At 42.3% G+C, this 27,371-nt stretch overlaps 1 protein-coding gene across 5 annotated transcripts; it reads right to left on the reverse strand.

The window, feature by feature from the left end:
- Positions 1–1,841: 1,841 nt before the first annotated feature.
- LOC112262678 (transmembrane protein 150A-like) lies at positions 1,842–26,046 on the reverse strand. Of its 5 annotated transcripts, XM_042331426.1 has the most exons (9): positions 25,676–26,046; positions 24,372–24,510; positions 23,845–24,098; positions 23,549–23,596; positions 23,298–23,384; positions 12,796–12,863; positions 9,494–9,621; positions 4,781–4,958; positions 1,842–3,139 (listed from the first exon to the last, which is right to left on the reverse strand). In XM_042331426.1, exons 3-9 carry the CDS (start codon positions 23,907–23,909, stop codon positions 2,841–2,843), a joined length of 873 nt encoding a protein of 290 aa, XP_042187360.1. In that variant the 5' UTR covers positions 23,910–24,098; positions 24,372–24,510; positions 25,676–26,046; the 3' UTR covers positions 1,842–2,840. The 5 variants fall into 5 exon arrangements, with proteins under 5 accessions (XP_042187360.1, XP_042187361.1, XP_042187358.1 ...); XM_042331427.1 differs by lacking the exon at positions 24,372–24,510 and having other exon boundaries at positions 23,845–24,094; positions 25,704–26,046; XM_042331424.1 differs by lacking the exon at positions 24,372–24,510 and having other exon boundaries at positions 25,704–26,046.
- Between the last annotated feature and the right edge of the window lie 1,325 nt (positions 26,047–27,371).

The raw sequence follows: 27,371 nt of genomic DNA on the forward strand, positions 1-27,371 counted from the left end.
GTCCGTGTTGCCCAGCAACAACCCCAAAACATCACTGCTCTAGAGGAGATCTGCATGGAGGAATGGGCCAAAATACCAGCAACAGTGTGTGAAAACCTGGTGAAGACTTACAGAAAACGTTTGACCTCTGTCATTGCCAACAAAGGGTATATAACAAAGTATTGAGAAACTTTTGTTATTGACCAAATACTTATTTTCCACCATAATTTACAAATAAATTCATTAAAAATCCTACAATGTGATTTTCTGGATTTTTTTTCTCATTTTGTCTGTCATAGTTGAAGTGTACCTATGATGAAAATTAGAGGCCTCATCTTAAGTGGGAGAACTTGCACAATTGGTGGCTGACTAAATACTTTTTCCCCCCACTGTGTGTGATATAGATATATATATCTAAAAATACATTTATAAAATGTTAAAGAAATAAACCTTGGTACTGACTTTGACACCCCCCAAAATAAAAATTGGTATCGACGTTTAAAAATCATAAAAATCGGTCGACCTCTGAGACGCTCTATAAATACATGCCCTGATCTCAACATGTACAGTATCTCACTCAGCACATTTATAACAGGCTTTGAGAAGTGTCTTACAGAGATTGTATTTCTCACAGTATCCAAATAAGGCTTCCAAGGAATCAGCCTAGAATCCATTCATTTTCTTTCTCTCTGCATTGTTGGGAAGGGCCTGTAGGTAAGCATTTCACTGTTAGTCTACACCGGTTGTTCACAACGCATGTGACATAACATTTGACTTGAAATAGTAGATATCCCTAATATATATATATTTTTTTTTTTTCTTCTTCCAAATAAGACAGTTAAATGAATCAAATTTGCACCTTTCAAAATGGATTGTAGCCAGTGGAGCCTGGCTCATAATGGCTGGAACGGAAGTCATGGAATGGCAAACTCCTGGAAACCATGTTTGATACCATTCCACTCAAGCCATTACCACGAGCCCGTCCACGCCAATTAAGGTGCCACCAACCTGTGATTGTAGCCGACCAGTTGACTTATAAATTGTGTACATTACATGTTGTACTATAGCTAAAACTGCAGATCAGAAATGAAGAGCAATGTGAGAGACCTTTCTATGAATAGTTAAACACCTGGCAAAATGCAGAACTCCACTACTCCGGGATACACTTTGGCGGATGAATGGGCCATTACCGTACCAAACAAAGATTGAAAACAGTAAGGTGACCTAAAAAATAAAAAACACAAGCCATGTAACCAGTAGGTAACAAGTGAGAAATTCAGAGGCAACATGAATAGGCAATATAAAACAAATCAAGCAAGAGTGATTGAGACGCAGAGGTTGACCCAGTAAAAGAGGGGCAGAAAAGACCAGCAAGTTTGTGTGAGCATTCTGTCAGCTAGATAGCATTTTATAGATGTATGAAATGCTATGTACATCTATCTAGGGAATAACTAATATAAATCACTAAACAGAGATATAATTTTAAACAATAAGAAATCAAGTCATATGACTTGCCCTTTTGAGGCCGCTATTAGAGGTCTTGGGCAGGTTTTGTGCACAAAATGTGTAAATGTTTTTGTTAAATGACATTGCTAATTTCACAAATCCTTCTGCAGTTCATTTATACTTGATTGATCAATAAAAAGGTGTGCGTACAACCTGTTCAACTTGGTCTCAGGGCTAATCGTATTAGTCTGTATGTAAATCTGAGACATCAATTATGTTAAGTTACATTATGAATGGAATAGCAGTCGTACAATATGATACAAATTAGAGGACCTATAACAGGTAACACTATCATACGTGTTACCCGGTCGTACAATAGCATACGAATTGGAAGACATAACTTATCTTGGAGGACGTATAGTATTGCACATCTTTATTTGAGACCAGGTTGCTTGTTGCATCATAACAAAGGAGAATTAACATTGGCAGTTAGGGGAACGAATGACAAAGGTTAGGTGGATTTGGTTACGTTTACAATCAGGGTTGGCTAAAATGCTATAGTTGTCCCTGACGTTTCTAAAACATGCAACCTTTGGCTTGCTAGTCGCGGGTTACGCCCACCCATCCTCTTTGACCAACCTCCCTACTTTAGTTTGAGTCAAGTAACTAAACCATTAGTAGGTATCATACGTCTTGGAGGTGCTCAGAAATACATTTAGTATTGCTCTGAGGCCAGGCTGAACTGTCATGTACATAACAGTATACAATCTATAGTTCCACTTCTCAAACATTCAATATTTTCTATTACGATGCATTAACATTGGCAGAGTACAGACAAAATAAAAAAACTCAGTCTGGTCAATCCAACGACACTCTACTCTCTCATTCAAATTGTAGCGTGCAGAGTTGAATGGCATGAGAGACCGGGCCCCACCACAAGCCATGGCCAGGTAGAGGAAGTCTGTAAAATGTGGCAGAAAACAAAAGTTGGCATATAAAATAAACCTTATCTTGTGTCTGTCATCCCAACATGACAAGGATGAACACTGGCAAAAGCCTCAGTGACTGTTCAAACACTGATCTTTAAGAAAGAAGGTATCATGTCAGAGTGCAGAGAGGCCAGTAGCCATCTTGGAAACAGTCACAGCATCATCACCCCTCATCATCCCAGATATGTATTCTTTGTCTAAGTGTTCCTTTCTGCTGATGAAGCGAAGGAAATTCGACCGTAGTGGAGAAGCGGATGGCTTATTAAAACACAAAAACCCAATACCGACCCGGTGCGTCAATCATATCTTGTGATTTTCAATGTCTTGTCTCCTCCCTCTGGCTAGCCAGTGCCATCATCGACTCCTGCTGCCTGTGTGGTGGTTCCCCTCTGCAGCAGTGTGGTGATCTCCTTGGCCCCTGCAGAGCTACAACATGGCTATGCTCTCTGGGGTGCAGTTGAGATGGGTGGATGTGCTGCTTCCTCCAGGGGACTTTAGGCCCTTGGCTCCCATGCCCAGCGACATGGCCCCGGCCGTGCCGCCCATCATGACCCCCGAGTGGTGGTGGGTCTGCTGCAGGCCGACCATCATGGTGTCATTGGTGACCGTGCCAAACTCGTAGGTGAAGGTGCCGTAGAAGACAAGGATGTCCACGGTGAAGACCCACTCGCAGATGGCTGCTGCGTGCTGGAGAACAAAGCTCTCATGGATGAAGAAGATACCACCTGGGGAAAGAGTTAAGGAGACGCAACAGCCCCATTGATGGAATAAGAAAGGCCACATCAATAAATCTATGGATGCGTCCCAAATGGGACACATCACCCGCAGAGGGGAGGGGACACCTCACACCAAATCGTAAATTGTATGCAGCAGACGACTCTTTTTGGTCTCTAGTATGGGGGATTGGAATATCTCTTTGTTACAGGGACATTTTGCCACCCAAAAACTCTTAATGTCCAAAAGTGAACACTGGGACAATACATTTCAACATCTGAATGTGGGGAATGATGAGATGGAATATGGCAAATTAATGTCTATCATTAAAAAGGTACAAAAGTGATATAACAAAAATATTGTAACTTGAAGAGCATTCACACTGTGTATATCAGGTTTACATCCTTCACATTGTGTAGGAAAGGATGAAAATAATATTTTTGTTAAGATAACTGAAGTCACATTCCTTTCTAACGAGATCATAGTTTTTGATGATGATTTGGCCCACAACTAGCCACGCCCAAGGGTGTGTGTTAGTATGACAGAAATGCTCCTTTTTACTAAAGTGTATAAAAGATTGAGTTGAGAATTAACATACGGGCCTCCCGAGTGGCGCAGTGGTTAAGGGCGCTGTACTGCAGCGCCAGCTGTGCCATCAGAGTCCCTGGGTTCGCGCCCAGGCTCTGTCGTAATCGGCCGCGACCGGGAGGTCCGTGGGGCGACGCACAATTGGCCTAGCGTCGTCCGGGTTAGGGAGGGCTTGGTCAGTAGGGATGTCCTTGTCTCATCGCGCACCAGCGACAGGTGGCAGTTCAGGAAAATATATAAACTGCCACCCGTTTTGGGTAAGAAGTAATGCATGTATTTACGTGTTGAAGGTCTTCCTTCGTTTTGTCTCTGTTGGACCCAGGGTAAGGTATTAGGATTACTGTGAGCGTAGTTCCCAAATAAATCCAAGTGTTGTCTCTCCTTAACTCGCCATCTTTTTTTAACAAGTGTCATATTGCGTTAGTCTGCTAGGGATCCATTTTCATCGTATTAAGTTTTTAATCAATAACCTATACCGTGTGTGTATATCCTGTGTTATCATTTAGTTAGTAAGTAATCAAATCAATGCGTGTGGTACGGAATGATCACCAAGACTCGGGTTTGTGCAGTTTCAAGAAGTCTGCGACCTTCAGAATGAGACTAATATGAAGTAATGATTAATAACTGTTATCGAAAAACAGAAATGGAGTTTGTCGGGAGATGATAACGCTATAAACAACTTCCTCCGTGGTGCTCCAAATTCCTAACGAGTTAATAGTTACATGATCAATTTAATATTGGATAACAATTATAACATTGTTATTTGTCGAATCAACGGTCATCCCATTAATTAAAGTCATGACACTATGCAGTGCACTACTTTTGTCCAGAGCCCCATTCATCACAGACCGGAACTAGACGACCGCTTACGCGGTTTCACAGACTAGCCATTGCAAGGTTTCAATAGAGAAGAGAAATTACACATTAACTGTGCTTGATTTAAATTACATGATGCTATGGAGACATGATCAGTCACCTTTTATTAAATGGTGTAATCCATCATGACCAATATCTAATAACCTACCCCCACCCCTCCACCAATCCCAGCGAGTCAGGAAGGATACTAAGGACAAGTGAGACCAGGGCTCCTGCGGCCAGCGCTACGCGGACGTGTGCCATCCAGTAGTCAAGGGCGGTGATGGCCATCCGGTAGGTGAGAACACACTGCAAGCACACGAAGAGCAGACCTGCAGGGAATGCCACGCCCGCGCCAACGTAGTGCAGAGACTTGGCATGGTCAACCTGCTCAGGGAGGCGGGGGTAAACGGGTTAATCCATTCCATTTTTTAAATTGAGATTGAAAAACACACATTTTAATATACAAGTGAAGCTGCTCCGAATACCCAAATTCCATTGACTGTCCCCCTGAACCCGCCCACAAGACAAACTCAAAAACGTCACAACAAAAAGGGAGCTAACAAAGAAAATCCCTTTAACAACCAAAACAGAAAAGGGATTCAAAAGGGCTTCTGAAAGGCACCCATGTGGGTGCACACTGAAAGTTGGCAAAGCCACTAGTAAGGGGTTATAAAAAAATAAGACACCCACCATGGACGTCCACTAGGTTTGGCTCCAAAAAGAAAAACTAATTAAAACAGGATAGGGAGTAAAAAGAATATAGAGCAAAAAAAACAACAAAAAAAAAACAGGAGAAACACCAAAACTCAGGCCTCGTTCAAAATCACACCTCAGTTTACATGAAGTGTAGCTCTCACCAACATCTCTCAAGCTCGCCTGGAGCACAGGGCCAGCCACTACACTTACCTAGATGGCATAGCAGTCAGACGTCGTATGCATGTATGCATGTATGTATGTATGTATGTATGTATGCATGTAACGTACGCACACACACACACATCTTTTATATATTTTTTTTCCAAAAACACTTCTGCAACCCGTCTCACCAATTAAAAAAATTATTATTCACCTCAAATCTGAAATCCACAATAGAAGCTAGCCAGTTTACTGACTAATGGTTTGTGGTCATCAGCTATCCTTTAACTCGAAAAGCTATCGCCAGTTTTGTACAACGCGACTCACACCAGAACATACCGGACCTATTTTTCTCTCCATATCTCCGGATTTCAACCGCAAGTTCTGGACATTTACACATGGATCTCGCAGCTAGCTAGCTGCTATCCGTGTGACTATTGGCTTACGTCGATCCCGGAGCAAACAGCAATTATTCCGGAGCTAGCCAGCTGAAGAGTTCCATCAGCCACTCCTGGGCTACAATCACCTATCCAGACCTGTTTTACTGCGGACGCAGAGCCCCACCGGGCCTTCATACCGACGTTATCTGCCCGAGGGAGTTATCCAACTGGCCCCGCCGTCGCAACGTTACCTGAACGCCCATCTGCGGCCCGCTAATCATTAGCCGTCTTATTGGCTGCTATCTGAATAGGTCTATCAGACAATTTTTCTTGGGATCACTATAACTATATCACCAACTGCATTGATCCCCTCTTCCACACGGAACCCCACTAATCTACCGACAGAAACGCACGAGGTGGCTAAAAACAGACCTCCATCCTATGCTAGCTTGCTAAAGATGGCCCGGCTAGCTGTCTGAAACGCCGTGAACCCAATCAACCTCACTACTCAACGGACCCTTATGATTACTCGACTAAGCATGCCTCTCCTTAATGTCAATATGCCTTGTCCATTGCTGTTCTGGTTCGTGTTTATTGGCTTATTTCACTGTAGAGCCGCTAGCGCTGCTCATTACACCTTATCCAACCTTTCAGTTCCACCACCCACACATGCGATTACATCACCTGGTTTCAATGATGTTTCTAGAGACAATATCTCTCATCACTCAATACCTAGGTTTACCTCCACTGTATTCACATCCTCCCATACCTTTGTCTGTACATTATACCTTGAAGCTATTTTATCGCCCCCAGAAACCTCCTTTTACTCTGTTCCGGATGTTCTAGACGACCAATTCTCATAGCTTTTAGCCGTACCCTTATCCTACTCTGTTCCTCTGGTGATGTAGAGGTGAATCCAAGCCTTGCAGTGCCTAGCTCCACTCCTATTCCCCAGGCGCTCTCTTTTGATGTTAACATTAGGGAGGAGGCTTCTAAGTTTTTTTTATTCACTGCTTTAGCACACTCTGCCAACCCGGAAGCCAAGGTAGTTTTTTTTTTTTCAAGCAGAAATTTGCTTCCTGCAACAAACTCAAAAAAGTTCTGGGACACTGTAAAGTCCATAGAGAATAAGAACACCTCCTCCCAGCTACCCACTGCACTGAGGATAGGAAACACTGTCACCACCGATTAAATCCACTATAATTGAGAATTTCAATAAGCATTTTTCTACGGCTGGCTATGCTTTCCACCTGGCTACCCCTACCCCGGTCAACAGCACTGCACCCCCCACAGCAACTCACCCAAGCCTTCCCCATTTCTCTCAAATCCAATCAGCTGATGTTCTGAAAGAGCTGCAAAATCTGGACCCCTACAAATCAGCCGGGCTAGACAATCTGGACCCTTTCTTTCTAAAATATTATCTGCAGAAATTGTTGCAACCCCTATTACTTGCCTGTTCAACCTCTTTCGTGTCATCTGAGATTCCCAAAGATTGAAAAGCAGCTGCGGTCATCCCCCTCTTCAAAGGGGGGGACACTCTTGACCCAAACTGCTACAGACCTATATCTATCCTACCCTGCCTTTCCAAGGTCTTCGAAAGCCAAGTCAACAGATTACCGACCATTTCGAATCCAACCCTACCTTCGCCGCTATGCAATCTGGTTTCAGAGCTGGTCATGGGTGCACCTCAGCCACGCTCAAGGTCCTGAATGATATCTTAACCGCCATCGATAAGAAACAATACTGTGCAGCCGTATTCATTGACCTGGCCAAGGCTTTCGACTCTGTCAATCATCACATCCTCGTCAGCAGACTCGATAGCCTTGGTTTCTCAAATGATTGCCTCGCCTGGTTCACCAACTACTTCTCTGATGGAGTTCAGTGTGTCAAATCGAAGGGCCTGTTGTCCGGGCCTCTGGCAGTCTATGAGGGTGCCACAGGGCTCAATTCTTGGACCGACTCTCCTCTGTAAACATCAATGACGTCGCTCTTGCTGCTGGTGAGTCTCTGATCCACCTCTACGCAGACGACACCATTCTGTATACTTCTGGCCCTTCTTTGGACACTTAACAACCCTTGAGACGAGCTTCAATGCCATACATCTCTCCTTCCAATGGCCTCCAATTGCTCTTAAATACAAGTAAAATTAAATGCATGCTCTTTAACCGATCGCTGCCTGCACCTGCACGCCCGTCCAACATCACTACTCTGGACGGTTCTGACTTAGGTATTTGTAGTTGTCCACATATTCTAGGTGCCTGGTTAGCCTGTAAACTCTCCTTCCAGACTCACATCAAACATCTCCAATCCAAAGTTAAATCTAGAATTGGGTTCCTATTTCACAACAAAGCATCCTTCACTCATGCTGCCAAACATACCCTTGTAAAGCTGACTATCCTACCGATCCTCGGCGATGTCATCGACTGCATCCTTATGTAATACATGTATCACTAGCCACTTTAACTATGCCACTTGGTTTACATACTTATCTCATATGTATATACTGTACTCGATATCATCTACTGTATCTTGCCTATGCTGCTCTGTACCATCACTCATTCATATATCCTTATGTACATATTCTTTATCCCCTTACACTGTGTATGACAGTAGTTTTTTTGGGAATTGTTAGTTAGATTACTTGCTCGTTATTACTGCATTGTCGGAACTAGAAGCACAAGCATTTCGCTACACTCGCATTAACATCTGCTAACCATGTGTATGTGACAAATAAAATTTGATTTGATTTGACTTGTAGCACGCGCTCCAGCATGTAAATCTCTCTGGTCACCCCCAAAACCAATTCTTTCTTTGGCCGCCTCTCCTTCCAGTTCTCTGCTGCCAATGACTGGAAATACAAAAATCTCTGAAACTGGAAACACTTATCTCCCTCACTAGCTTTAAGCACCAGCTGTCAGAGCAGCTCACAGATTACTGCACCTGTACATAGACAATCTATAATTTAGCCCAAACTACCTCTCCCCCTACTGTATTTATTTAGCTCCTTTGCATCTCTACCTTACACATTCTTCTACTGCAAATCTACCATTCCAGTGTTTTACTTGCTATATTGTATTTACTTCGCCACCATGGCCTTTTTTCCTTTGCCTTTACCTCCCTTATCTCACCTCATTTGCTCACATCGTATATAGACTTAATTTTCTACTGTATGTTTGTTTTACTCCATGTGTAACTCTGTGTTGTTGTATGTGTCGAACTGCGTTGCTTTATCATGGCCAGGTCGCAATTGTAAATGAGAAGGTGAAATAAAACAAACTCCTAAATAGCACCTGGGCCAACACAGGTGAAGCACCTTCCCACTAATGGGATAGCAACCAGCACAGGTGTAACATACTGACTGATGAGGTGACACCATGTGCTAAAGTCCAATCTTAAAACATTTTTAAAAAACAAAGCCTGTAACACCCACTTCTACCTACACCGCTTGTTTTTAACCAATAGACAAATATTAGACAAAATAGGGAATCAGAAGGAGAATATAGCCACCACTTGATAATTGAAAAAACTTTAAGTTGCTCTGGTTAAGAGTGTCTGCTGAAAAATGGTGTGGTTTAATTGACATCAAGTCATTGGGATAATACAGTCACAACTGGAGAGGGACTGGTAGCAGAGTTATGGAATCAAGATGTATTGTATGTCTAGAGAAGAATTGACGTGAATCACCTGGAAGTTTCCCACCATGACCAGTCCTACAGCATTGGTGCAGCCAGACAACAGGGCATTGGTGTTAATCCAGCAACCGTGGCTGTGCTCAATCACCTGGGCATAGCGCAGAAGGCACACCATCACCACTGGGGGGGAGAGCAAGAGAGATGGGATGAAGGAGCACAGACAAAGGCAGCAGAGTGAGTGGTGATAAATAAGACAGAACAGGAAGTAATGGAGAAGGGTCATGGATGATTAAAGGGGGGGGGGGCAATAATGGAGGAAAGGCCACATGCATTATTGATTAAAGACCAGAGCCCATTTCAAGCCCTTCTGCACATAAAGCTGACTAGTGGCATACACCAACTGCTGACTAGTGGCATACACCGATTTGCCATGTAAATTCATCTAGACAGGCAGACTAGATCAGTTAGGCCTATATAGGAAATTCTTTTAAATATTTGGTTTTGATAAAAGTTCACATTATACCTGTGGATTCAGCACCCGTTTCCTGTGTCATGGTGATAATGACTCCAGTACTAAAAAGGAGATTATGTGAGGTGATATAATCTCCTTTGGGGGAAAAAAAAAAAAAAATGATAGCAAGTATAGGTATTTAATCACCACCTTCAGCTCATTATCACCATGACACAGCAAAAGTATTATCTGTACTGTTGCACAAACAACCAACCTCTCGAATGAGCCAATGATCATATTTGGCCGATATTTCTGAGATAATGTTTTTATTATGCCCACCCAGCAGACTGTCGACCAATCGCGTTTATGGTTGTCATGCTGCGGCACGCGGTTGCTAAGCTAATCATCATGCAATCCCTTCTCAAAGTCAGTGTTCATGTCAAAAACATGCCTATTTTCCTTGAAAGTACATAATGTCACGATTCTAAAGCTATATGATACTACAGATGGCAAGTCATTTTTTCTAGATCAGCTTTAATATTGATGTAAACTATTAATATATCTGCAATGTAATTGTCTACATAATTTAAAATCCCCCATACACAGTACCAGTTTGGACACACTCATTCAAGGGTTTCTCTTTTTTACATTGTAGAATAATAGTGAAGATGCCAAAGATATGACACACACATTGAAAGTGTTACACAAATCAAAATATTTTATATTTGAGATTCTTCAAAGTAGTCCCCCCTATGCCCCTAGCTTTGCACACTCTTGGCATTCTCTCAACCAGCTTCATGAGGTAGTCACCTGGAATGCATTTGAATTAACAGGTGTGCCTTGTAAAAGTTAATTTGTGGAATTGCTTTCCTTCTTAATGTGTTTGAGCCAATCAGTTGTGCTGTGACAAGGTAGGGGTGGTATACAGAAGATTTACCAAATAGGGCTAAGACCAAGTTCATATTATGGCAAGAACAGCTCAAATAAGCAAAGAGAAGAAACGACAGTCCATCATTACTTCAAGACATGAAGGTCAGTCAATTCGAAAATTAAGAACTTTGATAGTTTCTTCAAGTGCAGTAGCAAAAACCCTCAAGCGCTATGATGAAACTGGCTCTCATGAAGAACATTACAGGAGAGGAAGACCCAGAGTTACCTCTGCTGCAGAGGATAAGTTCATTAGAGTTACCAGCCTCAGAAATTGCAGCCCAAATAAATGCTTCAGAGTTCAACAGACACATCTCAACATCAACTGTTCAGAGGAGACTGCGTGGAATCAGGCCTTCGTGGTCAAATTGCTGCAAAGAAACCACTACTAAAGGACACCAATAAGAAGAGACTACTTGGGCCAAGAAACATGAGCAATGGACATTAGACTGGTGGAAATCTGTCCTTTGGTTTGAGATTTTTGGTTCCAACAGCCGTATCTTTGAAATGCAGAGTAGGTGAATGGATGATCTCCCCATGTGTGGTTCCCACCGTGAAGCATGGAGGTTTGATGTGGGGATGCTTTGCTAGTGACACTATCAGTGATTTATTTAGATTTCAAGTCACACTTAACCAGCATGGCTACCACAGCATTCTGCAGCGATACGCCATCCCATCTGGTTTGCGCTTAGTGGGACTCTGTTTTTCAACAGGACAATGACACAACACACCTCCAGGTTGTGTAAAGGCTATTTGACCAAGAAGGAGAGTGATGGCGTGCTGCATCAGATAACCTAGCCTTGACAAAAATCACCCAACCGAAATGAGATGTTTTGAGATGAGTTGGACCGCAGAGTGAAGGAAAAGCAGCCAACAAGTGCTCAGCATATGTAGGAACCCTTCAAGACAGTTGGAAAAGCATTCCAGGTGAAGCTGGTTGAGAGAAGGCCAAGTGCAAAGCTGTCATCAAGGCAAAGGGTGGCTATTTTGAAGAATATATATTTATTTGTTTATTACCTGATTTCATAGATCTTCACTATTATTCTACAATGCAGAAAATAGTAAAAAGGGAAAAACCCTTGAATGAGTAGGTGTCCCAAATTTTGACTGGTACTGTATATACACTTTTTGTATAATTCTCTCCTAAACCTACCATCCCTCCCCTAATTGGAGTAAACTAAATGGACAACAACACTTTCTACATACATTTTACAGCCAATGCATTTTACAAGTCATTCTTTTGTTTTTAATCCCATCCTTCAGCTACCCTCAAATCTCATCTCTGAAGACCATCCAGATGGCAAGTTAATTATCTCACATCTGAGAAAAAATTTGTAATGTTGTACTTCTTGTTGCCGAAATTCTTGCTAATGTTGGGTTTTTGAGCTAGCGCCCATTGACATTGCCCATGCGAAGTTTCCCCCATCCTCAAAAGTATATCTGCCGTTCTGAATGTTAGACTCCACTCTGAGGTACATCAATCCACAGGTTGAACATGGTGAGATTGTAGACGCCTAAATTGATAGTGGTAAGGTCAAACTGCACTAACTAGCTACGTTACAGGCTGATAATGTCTTTGGTTTTATTGCGTGAAGCTACGTTAGTTAGCTAGCTACCTACCTAGCCAGCCAGACCTAGCCAGCTGTTACAGATTATCACAACAATTTTACTACCAACCTTATTATAATGGCAAAATGAAACATTTGTTTGCCCCCCCCCCCAAAAAAAGTGTTATTTAACACTAAATTAAAAGGAATGAGTGGCTTTGACCTCCAATACATCACTGATGAGTGATACAAAGGGCACAGCTTATTGTCAGTGTGAGTGATGACAGAAGAGGGCTGCATCCCAAATGACACCCTATTAATCCCTACATAGGTCTCTGTTCAAAAGTAGTGCACTATGGGCTAGGTCAAAAATAGTACTCTAAATCGTGAATAGTTTGCCATTTGGGATGGAGAAGAGGCTCTTCTTACCCATGAAGCCTCCGACGTTCCCGATCAGACTGAACAGACAGCTCTCAGGGGGGAAGGAGCCACATTTACTGTACGAGACACAAGAGGGAGGAAACAACATGTCACTCAAAACACATAAGGAATCCACTCAAGTTGACTAGGCCTATATTATGACCATGATTCAAATGTTAGGAAAAGGCATGCATGACAAGGTTGTTACTATTTCACCATTTCTCTTCTGGTACGGTTACAAGACTGTAGTGAACGTATTATTAGAGAGCGAGAGAGGGAGGAACAGCGAGACCCTAATTGACAAACAAAAGCAGTCTTCTCATGCTTGGTTGATTTAAAAAAAAGCTTTGGACTCAATTTGGCATGAGTGTCTGCTATACAAATTGATGGAAAGCAGTGTTGGGTGGAAAACATAGCATTATAACATCCATGTACACAAACAAGTGTGCAGTTAAAATTGGCAATAAACACATCTTTCTTCAGGGCCAGGGGGTGAGACAGGGATGTAGCTTGAGCCCCACCCTCTGAGTGTACAAAACATTAGGAACACCTACCTAACATTGAGTTTCACCCCCTTTTGCCCTCAGAACAGCCTCAATTCATCGGGGCATGGAATACAAGGTGTCGAAAGTGTTCCACAGGGATACTGGCCCATGTTGACTCTAGAGGTCGACCGATTAATCGTAATGGCCGATTAATTAGGGACGAATTCAAGTTTTCATAACAATCGGAAATCTGTATTTTTGGACACCGATTTTGCCATTTTTTCAGCCCTTCCATTGTACTTCAAGCATTGCGCTGTTTATGACTTCAAGCCTATCAACTCCCGAGATTAGGCTGGTGTAACCGTTGTGAAATGGCTAGCTAGTTAGTGGGGTGTGCGCTAATAGCGTTTCAAAAGTCACTCGCTCCGAGACTTGGAGTGGTTGTTCCCCTTGCTCTGCATGGTTAACGCTGCTTTGAGGGTGGCTGTTGTCAATGTGTTCCTGGTTCGAGCCCAGGTAGGAGCGAGGAGAGGGACGGAAGCTATACTGTTACACTGGCACTACTAAAGTGCCTATAAGAACATCCAATAGTCAAATGTATATGAAATACAAAATGGTAGAGAGAGAAATAGTCCTAATAACTACAACCTAAAACTTCTTACCTGGGATTATTGAAGACTCATGTGGCACATTACACTTTTACTTTCTTCTCCAACATTTTGTTTTTGCATTATTTAAACCAAATTGAACATGTTTCATTATTTATTTGAGGCCAAATTTATTTTATTGATGTATTATATTAAGTTAAAATAAGTGTTCATTCAGTATTGTTGAAATTGTCATTACAAAAAAAATTAAAATAAATAAATAAATAAATCAGCATAGGCTTTATTTGGTCCTCCAATAAGTCGGTATTGGCGTTGAAAAATCAGAATCGGTCGACCTCTAGTTGACTCCATTGCTTCCTACAGTTTTGTCAAGTTGCCTGTGTGTCCTTTGGGTGGTGGAACATTCTTGATACACAAGGGAAACTATTGAGCATGAAAAAAAAACAGCAGCGTTGCAGTTCTTGACACAAACCGGTGCACTTGGCACCTACTACTATACCTCAAAAAGGAACTTAAATCTTTTGTCTTGCCCATTCACCATCTAAATGGCGCACATACGCAACCCATGTCTCAATACTTAAAAATCTTTATTTAACCCATCTCCTCCCATTCATCTACACCAGAGGCTCCTCACAGGAGAAAGGGGAGGACCATCCTCCTCAGTGAATTTCAGAAACGATTTATTTTTAACTAAATATATAGTCATGTCACTAAATAATTCATTAAAAAAAACTGTTTTGCAATGTACGTCTTCGTAACCTCAACAGCACTCTGTAGTGTAGCACCATGGTGTAGCGGGAGGATAGCTAGTTTCCATCTTCTGGGTACATTGACTTACAGTTGAAGTCGGAGGTTTACATACACCTTAGCCAAATACATTGAAACTCAGTTATTCACAATTCCTGACATTTAATCCTAGTCAAAATTCCCTGTCTTAGGTCAGTTAGGGTCACCACTTTATTTTAAACAATGTGAAACATCAGTATAATAGTAGAGAGAGATTTATTTCAGCTTGTACTTCTTTCATCACATTCCCAGTGGGTCAGAAATTTACATACACAATTAGTATTTGGTAGCATTGCCTTTAAAATTGTTGAACTTGGGTCAAACGTGTCTAGTAGCCTTCCACAAGCTTCCCACAATAAGTTGGGCGAGTTTTGGCCCATTCCTCCTGACAGAGCTGGTGTAACAGTCAGGTTTGTAGGCCTCCTTGCTCCCACACACTTTTTCAGTTCTGCCCACAAATTTTCTATGGGATTGAAGTCAGGGCTTTGTGATGGCCACTCCAATACCTTGACTTTGTTGTCCTTAAGCCATTTTGCCACAACTTTGGAAGTATGCTTGGGGTCATTGTCCATTTGGAAGACCCATTTGCGACCAAGTTTTAACTTCCTGACTGATGTCTTGAGATGTTGCTTCAATATATCCACATAATTTATTCTTCGTGATGCCATCTATTTTGTGAAGTGCACCAGTCCCTCCTGCAGCAAAGCACCCCCACAACATGATGCTGCCACTTCCATGCTTCATGGTTGGGATGGTGTTCTTCAGCTTGCAAGCCTCCCCTTTTTCCTCCAAACATAACAATGGTCATTATGGCCAAACAGCTCTATTTTTGTTTCATCAGACCAAAAGGACATTTCTCCAAAAAGTACAATCTTTGTCCCCATGTAGAGCTGCAAACCGTAGTCAGTCTTTTTTTATGGTGGTTTTGGAGCAGTGGCTTCTTCCTTGCTGAGAGGCCTTTCAGGTTATGTCAATATAGGACTCGTTTTACTGTGGATATAGATACTTTCGTACCTGTTTTCTTCAGCATCTTAACAAGGTTCTTTGCTGTTGTTCTGGGATTGATTTGCACTTTTCACACCAAATACGTTCATCACTAGGAGACAGAACGCGTCTCCTTCCTGAGCGGTATGATGGCTGCGTGGTCTCATGGTGTTTATACTTGCATACTATTGTTTGTACCGATGAATGTGGTACCTTGAGGCATTTGGAAACTGCTCCCAAGGAAGAACCAGACTTGGAGGTCTACAAATTTTTTCTGAGGTCTTGCCTGATTTCATTTTCCCATGATGTCAAGCAAAGAGGCAATGAGTTTGAAGGTAGACCTTGAAATACATCCACAGGTACACATTCAATGACTCAAATGATGTCAATTAGGCTATCAGAATCTTCTAAAGCCATGACATCATTTTCTGGAATTTTACAAGCTGTTTATAGACAGTCAATTTAAGTGTATGTACAATTCTGACCCACTGGAATTGTGATACAGTGAATTAGAAGTGAAATCTGTCTGTAAACAGTTGTTGGAAAAAAGTGACTTGTGTCATGCAAAGTAGACGTCCTAACTGACTTGCAAAAACTATATAGTTTGTTAACAAGAAATGTGGAGTGGTTGAAAAACAAGTTTTAATAACCCAACCTAAGTGTATGTAAACTTCCGACTTCAAATTGTAAATACAAAACCTAAGAGGCTCATGGTTTTCACTCCCTTCCACAGCAATTATGACAACTTCCGGAGGATGTCTTTGAACCTATCAGAGATCTTGTAGCATGAAATGACGTCCACCCAAATCAAAGGATCAGAGAATGAATGTAGTACTGAAAGTCTAAGCTGAAGCTATCTAGCACTGCAATGCATGTTGACTCAAAAAGACAATAGTTGAACAAAATAACAAAACTGGAATAAACATATCTAAATTTGTCCAATAGAAACTCTTGTTTGCAAATTTTGGACTAATGATCACACCCTAGATCAGCTAGATGCAGGCAAGAGTGTGCAAGGCGGTATTGAAAGTGTCACTGTGTCACCTTGATTACTCAAATCTCTCTCAACCAGTGCACAGACAAACTTTTGTTGCTTTGTTGTAGCAACCTCTTGATGGGTATAGGGAAAATTTGAGTATCATAACAGTATAACTTTAGACCGTCCCCTCGCCCATACCCGGGGGCGAACCAGGGTCCCTCTGCACACATCAACAACAGTCACCCACGAAGCCGCGGCCCTTGGAGAGCAAGGGGAACCACTACTTCAAGGTCTCAGAGCAAGTGACATCACCGATTGAAACACTATTTAGCGCGCACCACCACTGACTAGCTAGCAGTTTCACATCCGTTACACTAGCCTAAACCTATCGATGTCATATTGAGCTCGGTGAATGGAATATGAATGAGTCATCCAATATGCTGTAATATAAATTAAGCATTAATACATTTTAGAAAATGTAATTAAAATAAAACAGTAATACCTTATTTACATAAGTACTCAGACCCTTTGCTAGGAGACTTGAAATTGAGCTCTGGTGCATCCTGTTCACATCGATCATCCTTGAGATGTTTCGAGAACTTGCGGTAATAGAGTCCACCAGTGGTAAATTCAATTGATTGGACATGATTTGGAAAGGTACACACCTGTCTATGTAAAAAGGTCCCACAATTGACAGTGCATATCAGAACAAAAACCAAGCCATGAGGTCAAAGGAATTGTCCATAGCGCTAAGAGACAGGATTGTTTGAGGCACAGATCTGGGGAAGGGTACCAATTTTTTTTTTGAAGAATTGAAGGTCCCCAAGAATACAGTGGCCTACATCATTAAATGGATAAGTTTGAAACCAGCAAGACTCTCCCTAGAGCTGGCCACTCAGCCAAACTGAGCAATCAGGGGAGAAAGGCCTTGGGGAGGTGACCAAGAACCCGATGGTCACTGACAGAGCTCCAGAGTTCCTCTATAGAGAGGGGAGAACCTTCCAGAAGTACAACCATCTCTGTAGCACTCCACCATTTTATGGTAGAACAGCCAGACTGAAGCCACTCTTCAGTAAAAGGCACATGACAGCCCCCTTTGGAGTTTGCCAAAAGGAACCTAAAGACTCTCAGACCATGAGAACCTAGATTCACTGGTCTGATGAAACCAAGATTGAACTCTTTGGCCTGAATGCCAAACGTCACATCTGGAGGAAACCTGACACCATCCTTACGGTGAAGCATGATGAGGGCAGCATCATGCCGTGGGGATGTTTTTCAGCGGCAGGGACTGGGAGATTAGTCAGGATCGAGGGAAAGTACAGAGATCCTTGATGAAAACCTGCTCCAAAGTGCTCAGGACCTCAGACTGGGGCAAAGGTTCACCTTTCAACAGGACAACGACCCAAAGCACACAGCCAAGACAATGCAGGAGTGGCTTCAGGACAAATCTCTGAATGTCCTTGAGTGGCCCAGACAGAACATCTCTGAAGAGACCTGAAAACAGTTGTGCAGTGACACTCCCATCCAACCTGACAGAGGTTGAGCGGACCTGCAGAGAAGAATGGGAGAAACTCCAAATACAAGTGTGCCAAGCTTGTAGTGTCAGCCTCGAGTTTTCTTGGGTATGTAATTGCTGCCAAAGGTGCGTCAACAAAATACTGAGTAAAGAGTCTGAATACTTATGTATTAAATAAAAAATATCACATATCTTAGAACCAGTTTTTGCTTCTTCATTATGGGGTAGTGTGTGTAGATTGAGAGGGGAAACAATTTAATCCATTTTAGAATAAGACTAACGTAACAAAATGGGTCTAAATACTTTCCGAATGCACTGTATATCAATGAATTGTCAAGAACACTAGAACAGTCTGCAGCCTTACCCTACTGGACCTGGAAATCAAATGTCTGTCTGCAGAATATCTGGTGTGTCGGTCCCTAACCAAGAAGGGCCTACAGCAGCACCTAAGCTTCTGCACAGATTCTGGCCCTGACAGTAAATCTCAGGAAGACAAAAATAATGGTGTACCAAAAAAGGTCCAGTAGCCAGGACAACAATTTTCAGTGGTATTGTTAACAAGCACACCCACATAAAGAAAATGAAAAACCGGTTCAGCCCCTGGTTTGACCGTGATCTTGCAGAGTTACTCCACCCCAAGAATTGCATTTAGCGAAAGGCTTAGCATACGCATACCCAGGCTGACTGGCTATCGTTCAGGGAAATTAGTAATAAGTGCACTCAGGCTATACAGAAGGCCAAAGTTGGTGACTTAAAGGAGAAGTTCTCTCTCTGTGGGTCTAACCCCAATAAGTTCTGGTAAACGGTTAAAAACCAGGAGAATAAGCCATGCTCCTCACAGCTGCCCATGTCCCTTAACGTAGATGTGGTTGTTACTAACAAGAAGCACATGGCTGAGCTCTTTAATAATAACCACGTCATTAAGTCAGGATTCCTATTTGACTCAGCCATGCCTTCTTGCCCGTCCAATATTTCCTCATCTCCCACCCCTTCTAATTCGACTAGACCCGATGCTTCTCCCTTTTTTTCCCCTTCCCCGCTACAAAGTTTCTCCCTGCAGACGGTCACTGAGTCCGAAGTGCTAAAGGAACTCCTTTAACTTGACCCCCCCCAAAAAAAACATCTGGGTCAGATGGTTTAGATCCTTCTTTAAGGTTGCTGCCCCTATTGTCGCTAAGACTGTCTCTCCTTTCTGGGGAGGTTCCCATTGCTTGGAAGGCAGCCATGGTTCATCCTATATTTAAAAAAGGAGGAGATCAAGCTGATCCTAACTGTTATAGGCTTATTTCTATATTGCCCTGTTTATCTGACTGGCTTTCTTGATGTCTATAGTTCTCTCTGGTATGCAATCTAGTTTCCGCTCAGGTTACGGATGTGTCACTGCAACCTTAAAAGGTCCTCAATGATGTCACCATTGCCCTTGATTCTAAGCAATGTTGTGCTGCTATTTTTATTGACTTGGCCAAAGCTTTTGATGTCTCTGAGGGGTCTTTGGCCTGGTTTGCTAACTACTGCTCTCAAAGAGTGCAGTGCATAGTCAGAACATCTGCTGTCTCAGCCACTCCCTGTCACCAAGGGTGTACCCCAAGGCTCAATCCTAGGCCCCACGCTCTTCCCAATTTACATCAACATAGCTCAGGCAGTAGGAAGTTCTCTCATCCATTTATATGCAGATGATACAGTCATACTCAGCTGGCCCCTCCCCGGATTTTGTGTTAAACGCTCTACGACAAAGCTTTTAACGTCCAACAAGCTTTCTCTGCCCTTAACACATCCAAAATATAGGTCATGTGGTTTGGTAAGAACAATGTCCCTCTTCCCACAGGTGTTATTACTACCTCTAAGGGTTGAGAGCTTGAGATCAACTCATATAAGTACTTGGGAGAATGGCGAGATGGTACACTGTTCTTCTCGCAGCACATATTAAAGCTACAGGCTAAAGTTAAAATCTAGACTTGGTTTCCTCTATCATAACTGCTTCTCTTTCACCCCAGCTGTCAAACTAACCCTGATAAAGATTACCATCCTACCCATACTAGAATACAGAGACGTAATGTATAGATCGGCAAGTAAGGGTGCTCTCGAGCGGCTAGATGTTCTTTACCTTTAGGCCATCTGATTTGCCACCAATGCTCCTTATAGGACACATCACTGCACTCTCTATATGCCCTCTATGGTTGTGAGGTCTGTGGTCCACTCACCAACCAATAATTCACAAAATGGCACCAACATCCAATTGAGACTACAAAAATATAATTTGTGTACAACACAAACAATGTATCCAGAGCAGAATTAGGACTTCACCCACTAGTTAACAAAATCCAGAAAATATATCTTAAATTCTACAACCATCTAAAAGGAAGCGATGCTCACACATCCTATGACAAAGCCATCACCTACAGAGAGATGAACCTAGAGAAGAGTCCCCTCAGCCAACTGGTTCTGGGGCTCTGTTTAAAAACACAGACAGACCCCACAAAGCTCCAGGACAACAACACAATTAGACCCAACCGAATTATAAGAATGCAAAAAGAAAACTATGACATACTGGAAATAACCAAAAAAACAGAGCTAACTAATGCTATTTGGCTCTAAACAGAATACACAGTACCTGACAACTGACTGACAAAATAGAAATATTGACTACGTACAGACTCAAGTGTGCATAGCCTTGCTATTGAGAGAAGCCGCCATTGCCCGTCTTCTCTACAGAGCCAGGTCTGCCTCTGTGCCCACAAAATTAGGTGGACACTGAGCTGCACTTCCTAACCTCCTACCAAATGCATAACCACATTAGAGATACATACAGTGTGGCAAAAAAGTATTTAGTCAGCCACCAATTGTGCAAGTTCTCCCATTTAAAAAGATGAGGCCTGTAATTTTCATCATAGGTACACTTCAACTATGACAGACAAAATTAGAAGGAAAAAAAATCCAGAAAATCATTACATAAAATCATCCTACATTGTAGGATTTTCTATTTATTTATTTGCAAATTATGGTGGAAAATAAGTATTTGGTCACCTACAAACAAGCAAGATTTCTGGCTCTCAAAGACCTGTAACAACTTCTTTAAGAGGCTCCTCTGTCCTCCACTCGTTACCTGTATTAATGGCACCTGTTTGAACTTGTTATCAGTATAAAAGACACCTGTCCACAACCTCAAACAGTCACACTCCAAACTCCACTATGGCCAAGACCAAAGAGCTGTCAAAGGACACCAGAAACAAAATTGTAGACCTGCACCAGGCTGGGAAGACTGAATCTGCAATAGGTAAGCAGCTTGGTTTGAAGAAATCAACTGTGGGAGCAATTATTAGGAAATGGAAGACATACAAGACCACTGATAATATCCCTCGATCTGGGGATCCACGCAAGATCTCACCCCGTGGGGTCAAAATGATCACAACAGTGAGCAAAAATCCCAGAACCACACGGGGGGGACCTAGTGAATGACCTGCAGAGAGCTGGGACCAAAGTAACAAAGCCTACCATCAGTAACACACTACGCCGCCAGGGACTCAAATCCTGCACTGCCAGACGTGTCCCCCTGCTTAAGCCAGTACATGTCCAGGCCCGTCTGAAGTTTGCTAGAGCATTTGGATGATCCAGAAGAAGATTGGGAGAATGTCATATGGTCAGATGAAACCAAAATAGAACTTTTTGATAAAAACTCAACTCGTCGTGTTTGGAGGACAAAGAATGCTGAGTTGCATCCAAAGAACACCATACCTACTGTGAACCATGGGGGTGGAAACATCATGCTTTGGGGATGTTTTTCTGCAAAGGGACCAGGATGACTGATCCGTGTAAAGGAAAGAATGAATAGGGCCATGTATCGTCAGATTTTGAGTGAAAACCTCCTTCCATCAACAAGGGCATTGAAGATGAAACGTGGCTGGGTCTTTCAGCATGACAAAGATCCCAAACACACCGCCCGGGCACTGAAGGAGTGGCTTCGTAAGAAGCATTTCAAGGTCCTGGAGTGGCCTAGCCAGTCTCCAGATCTCAACCCCATAGAAAATCTTTGGAGGGAGTTGAAAGTCCGTGTTGCCCAGCAACAGCCCCAAAACATCACTGCTCTAGAGGAGATCTACATGGAGGAATGGGCCAAAATACCAGCAACAGTGTGTGAAAACCTTGAAGACTTACAGAAAACGTTTGACCTCTGTCATTGCCAACAAAGGGTACATAAAAGTATTGAGAAACTTTTGTTATTGACCAAATACTTATTTTCCACCATAATTTGTAAATAAATGCATTAAAAATCCTACAATGTGATTTTCTGGATTTTTTCTCCTCTCATTTTTGTCTGTCATAGTTGAAGTGTACCGATGATGAAAATTACAGGCCTCTCATCTTTTTAAGTGGGAGAACTTGCACAATTGGTGGCTGACTAAATACTTTTTTGCCTCACTGTATTTCCCACAGACTCAAAGAAATTGAAAACATTTATCAACTCCCATACCGGTTAGATGATGAACAAACCAGCTCCGTGCGTGTGCAGGTTGAGTTTGTCTATCCCCACCAGGCGCAATCAGGACACACAGGTTGAAATTTCAAAATTAACTCTGAACCAACTATATTAATTTGGGGTCGAAAAACACATTAAACATTCATGGACATTTAGCTAGCTAGCTTGCTGTTGCTAGCTAATTTGTCCTGGGATAAAAATATTGGCTAGTTATTTTACCTGAAATGTACAGTCTTTTCTGGATCGTTGTAGAATATCGGCCTATTTTGAGTCACAACATTGTGTGTTTATACTCTGACAATGAATCCACAGATTAAAAGGGGAAACCTAGTTAGTTTAGGTTGGCAACCAACTTGGCAACCAACTAAGATGCACTACTGCAACCAACCGGACTGGTGTGGACCTCATTCATCTTTCAATCACCCACATGTATATGCTCCTAAAATGCTCACCCACATGTATATGCTCCTCCAATGAGGAGATGGGAGATGCAGGACTTGCAGTGCATCAAGTGTCTATTTTAGCACCTAGCCACGCTAACACTCATTGATGCGCACATGCAGTTTTGATGAAATGATTGAACACGTGTACATTATTTTGCAATGCTCACACACAAAACGCAGCAGGTGTGGTCAGCATGAAAGGTGAGAGAGAGCAAGCGAACAAAGGAATGCGAGACCTGATGAGGGGGATGTCCTGTATGGTGCAGCACGTCTTAGGGAAGCCTGGCCTGGCCATCTCCTCTGTACATGTCACATTGTAGGACCTGCACACAAGACACACCATTTTGGGAGGGAATTAGCCCTTTGTTCAGTCAAGCAGATGATATACTGTAGTATCAAGTCAATGTAGGCTATAAATCCAAAGACAAAACTGGGTCTTCTTTACTCCCATAAATGTTTATATGAAACTCACTGAAGGGTCACTCACCAGTTCTCCACAGGACAAACGTGATGATTCATCACAGCCATGGCGTAGCTGTGAGGGAAAACAAACACATCAATGACTTAAAATCACAACATTATGGAGTGGATTCCTGGACATATATTAAGCCTAGTCCTGGACTAAAAATGTAGATTCTCCATTAAGCATGCTTTTTCAAATCCAGAACTGGGCTTAATCGGTGTCCAAGAAACTAGATATCAATGTTTCTCTGTCAATCACTTTGTAGTACACCCTTAGTAAGGAAAACAAATGTAACTGGAGCCTAGTATTTGAGAACTCACACTATCCATATTCCTGTGATGGAGAAGGCAGAGAGGCTGACAGGCAAGACGATCCAGGCAGTCATTGGACTGGCAGTGTGCTGTCTTTGTTCAAAGCATGAGGGAGAGGAGGGCTTCAGGCTGGACAAGGCAGACAATGAGGGGACAAGGTGGGGACACTAACAGGCAGGGAGGACAGACATGGGGGGGGGCATGAAAGGAAGACAGGGGGATGGCACACTGCTTGTGTTATGACGCTCGATGCCTGCAGCTGTCTTTACCACAGAGCAGGGAGTGAGAGAGTTGAACAAAAGGCCAAATGTGAGCAGAGAAGAAAAGAGGGGCAGGGGAGAAAGAACAATTAGGCAAAGTATTTGTAGTTTTTTTTTCTTCAGTAGGGTGACTTCACTTTCTTTAGTTGCCTGAAAAAAAAATGTCAGACATCAGGAATTCTAAAATCAGGTATCCTAGGTCTAGGAAAATCACACTACAATAACATTTTTAAAAGTTTATTAATTTAGCAGACACTCTTATTCAGAGAGACTTACAGGAGCATTTAAGGTTAAGTGCCTTGCTCAAGAACACATCAACAGATGATTTTTCACCTAGTCGGCTCGGGGATTTGAACCAGCGACCTTTCAATTACTGGCCCAACACTCTGTCAAAATCACCCTTTGTCAGTATAACCTACAGACGAAAACAAAATCTGATTGTCATTGCTATACTAAAATTAGTGTGTTGACTGACATTATAAGCAGTGTCATTTTGCAGTTTAGGCCTGTACAGTTTCAACCTTCTCTCAGACTCACAGGGATTAGAATGAACTAAGAATGATCACACTGTAACTAAAAACAAGCTCTTGGTTTTCCATGAAATTTTTTCACATTAGAAAACAGACTATGACTTAGGTTAAAGGGGTAGTTTAGTTCTCAAGTAGTACTGAAATACAGTATATTTTATACAATGTGGGGGGCGGTAGAGATACTGAGAGCTCATCTCAGTGACAAATGAGGCCATTGTTTCCTGATACATTTACACAGGGAAGAGACAAGAGGTTCATGACAGAATATTTCCTGTCTAGGATTGATCAATTTCCCCATTTAGCTGGATATCTTTTCTCAAGTCTCACAATTATCAACCCCCACTGTTACTGAAGCATCGGACTTGGCTAGGGCAGGGGTCCCTCTCTATCGTACTAGGCTAATTCATTTGAGGTCCAACTGCAGCAAGCAACAATTATTGGGTTTTCGAACTGACTGATGTTGAAATTGAGTAGCTATGATCCATTGTTGCACTGTGGCTGGCTTGAATGATCAGATAATCATTGTCAGACCACCGGCTGTTAGCCAGCTATCAAGCTAACCTTAGCTAACCAATAGCTAATTAAAGCTAGTCTCAAACGATTGGCAGTACACCCTGCAAGTGTGACAGGTAAACTAGCCACCTACAGTAGGATCAAATGCATTACCTACCTACCAACAGTAGTTAATGCATTTGATCCTATTAACGTTAAATCGTTACTCCTAGTTAGCTAGCGACATAGCATCTTGTTTCGCTAACCAACGTCAGTCCATACGCAAACGAACGTAAGCTAACTAGTCAACACTTCTACTAGCTAACAAGTTAAAGCGGGGGTTGTGTACCGGTAATGCTGGGTAAAGTGTGTTCACTGACACACAGCTGGTTCATGCTGGCTAAATAATTATTATCCCCTTTCTCCAAAGCAAGTAGCTAGCTGGCGGACTGGACAATTGAACAAAAGAGAGGGGTTAGTTTTGGCTAGTTTTGACCCCGCATACAAGTTAAACGTCCACAACAGTAGCACATATAATAAAAACCACTTGGTACATACCCCAGATCCCGCTATTCCCACCACGAACCTCAACATTGGTTTCCCTTTAAAACGGGCCCCTCCACTCAATCGTGCGTGCCACTATTCTGCCTCTTCTTCTTCTGTGGGTTTTATGGCAGACTAGTACCTAAAAAAGTTTTATTGCCGCCACCAACTGGACGGGTTGAAACCAAAACAAGGTAAAAAAGAAGATCCATATGTGATTGTGAAACTAACTTAATTCACCAAAATAAAAAATAGTACATTGACAAAACAAAACTCCCACTTCTTCCTTCTTTCAATTCTCCATATCTACCTTCTCAGGCTTGAGGACCTGAGGGTGGGACAGTTTGTGACAATATTCCATGTAAAAGAGAAATCTTTCAGCCCCAGTAACCACTCCGCCACTTCCACAATGATTTCTATCTTCCTGGTTCTTCTCTCCACATTGGCAGAGCCATTTATCACTCTAGCTATAAAGGTCAAAAGTCCACCTTCCTAACCATTAAAATGTCAGGATCCTGCAGCCTGCAGTGAAGGCCTATCAAATCAAATCAAACCCATTTTTATTGTTCACATACACATGGTTAGCAGATGTTATTGCGAGTGTAGCGAAATGCTTATGCTTCTAGATCCGATAGTGTAGCTGTATCTAACAGGTAAAATCTAACAATTCCACAACAAACTTAATATCTAACAAATTCCTCAACAAAACCTAATACACACAATCTATTAAAAGAATGGGATAAGAATATATAAGTATAAAATAAAATAAAATCAAAATTTATTTGTCACATACACATGGTTAGCAGATGTTAATGCGAGTGTAGCGAAATGCTTGTGCTTCTAGTTCCGACAATGCAGTAATAACGAACAAGTAATCTAACTAACAATTCCAAAAAAACTACTGTCTTATACACAGTGTAAGGGGATAAGGAATATGTACATAAGGATATATGAATGAGTGATGGTACAGAGCAGCATAGGCAAGATACAGTAGATGATATCGAGTACAGTATATACATATGAGATGAGTATGTAAACCAAGTGGCATAGTTAAAGTGGCTAGTGATACATGTATTACATAAGGATGCAGTCGATGATATAGAGTACAGTATCTACGTATGCATATGAGATGAATAATGTAGGGTAAGTAACATTATATAAGGTAGCATTGTTTAAAGTGGCTAGTGATATATTTACATCATTTCCCATCAATTCCCATTATTAAAGTGGCTGGAGTAGAGTCAGTGTCATTGACAGTGTGTTGGCAGTAGCCACTCAATGTTAGTGGTGGCTGTTTAACAGTCTGATGGCCTTGAGATAGAAGCTGTTTTTCAGTCTCTCGGTCCCAGCTTTGATGCACCTGTACTGACCTCGCCTTCTGGATGACAGCGGGGTGAACAGGCAGTGGCTCGGGTGGTTGATGTCCTTGATGATCTTTATGGCCTTCCTGTAGCATCGGGTGGTGTAGGTGTCCTGGAGGGCAGGTAGTTTGCCCCCGGTGATGCGTTGTGCAGACCTCACTACCCTCTGGAGAGCCTTACGGTTGAGGGCGGTGCAGTTGCCATACCAGGCGGTGATACAGCCCGCCAGGATGCTCTCGATTGTGCATCTGTAGAAGTTTGTGAGTGCTTTTGGTGACAAGCCAAATTTCTTCAGCCTCCTGAGGTTGAAGAGGCGCTGCTGCGCCTTCCTCACGATGCTGTCTGTGTGA

Source organism: Oncorhynchus tshawytscha, linkage group LG12, assembly GCF_018296145.1.
Source record: "Oncorhynchus tshawytscha isolate Ot180627B linkage group LG12, Otsh_v2.0, whole genome shotgun sequence".
Classification (NCBI taxonomy): Eukaryota; Metazoa; Chordata; class Actinopteri; order Salmoniformes; family Salmonidae; genus Oncorhynchus; species Oncorhynchus tshawytscha.

What these genes read in the sequence shown, in the direction of transcription:
- LOC112262678 (XM_042331427.1), bottom strand. Translation starts at nt 23,909, where the DNA reads ATGACTGCCTGGATCGTCTTGCCTGTCAGCCTCTCTGCCTTCTCCATC. An exon ending in GTTTGTCCTGTGGAGAACTG is followed by an intron (nt 23,385 to 23,548) that starts GTGAGTGACCCT and finishes TCTTGTGTGCAG; the next exon opens with GTCCTACAATGTGACATGTA. An exon ending in TCATGGTGGGAAACTTCCAG is followed by an intron (nt 4,959 to 9,493) that starts GTGATTCACGTC and finishes CTCCCTGAGCAG; the next exon opens with GTTGACCATGCCAAGTCTCT.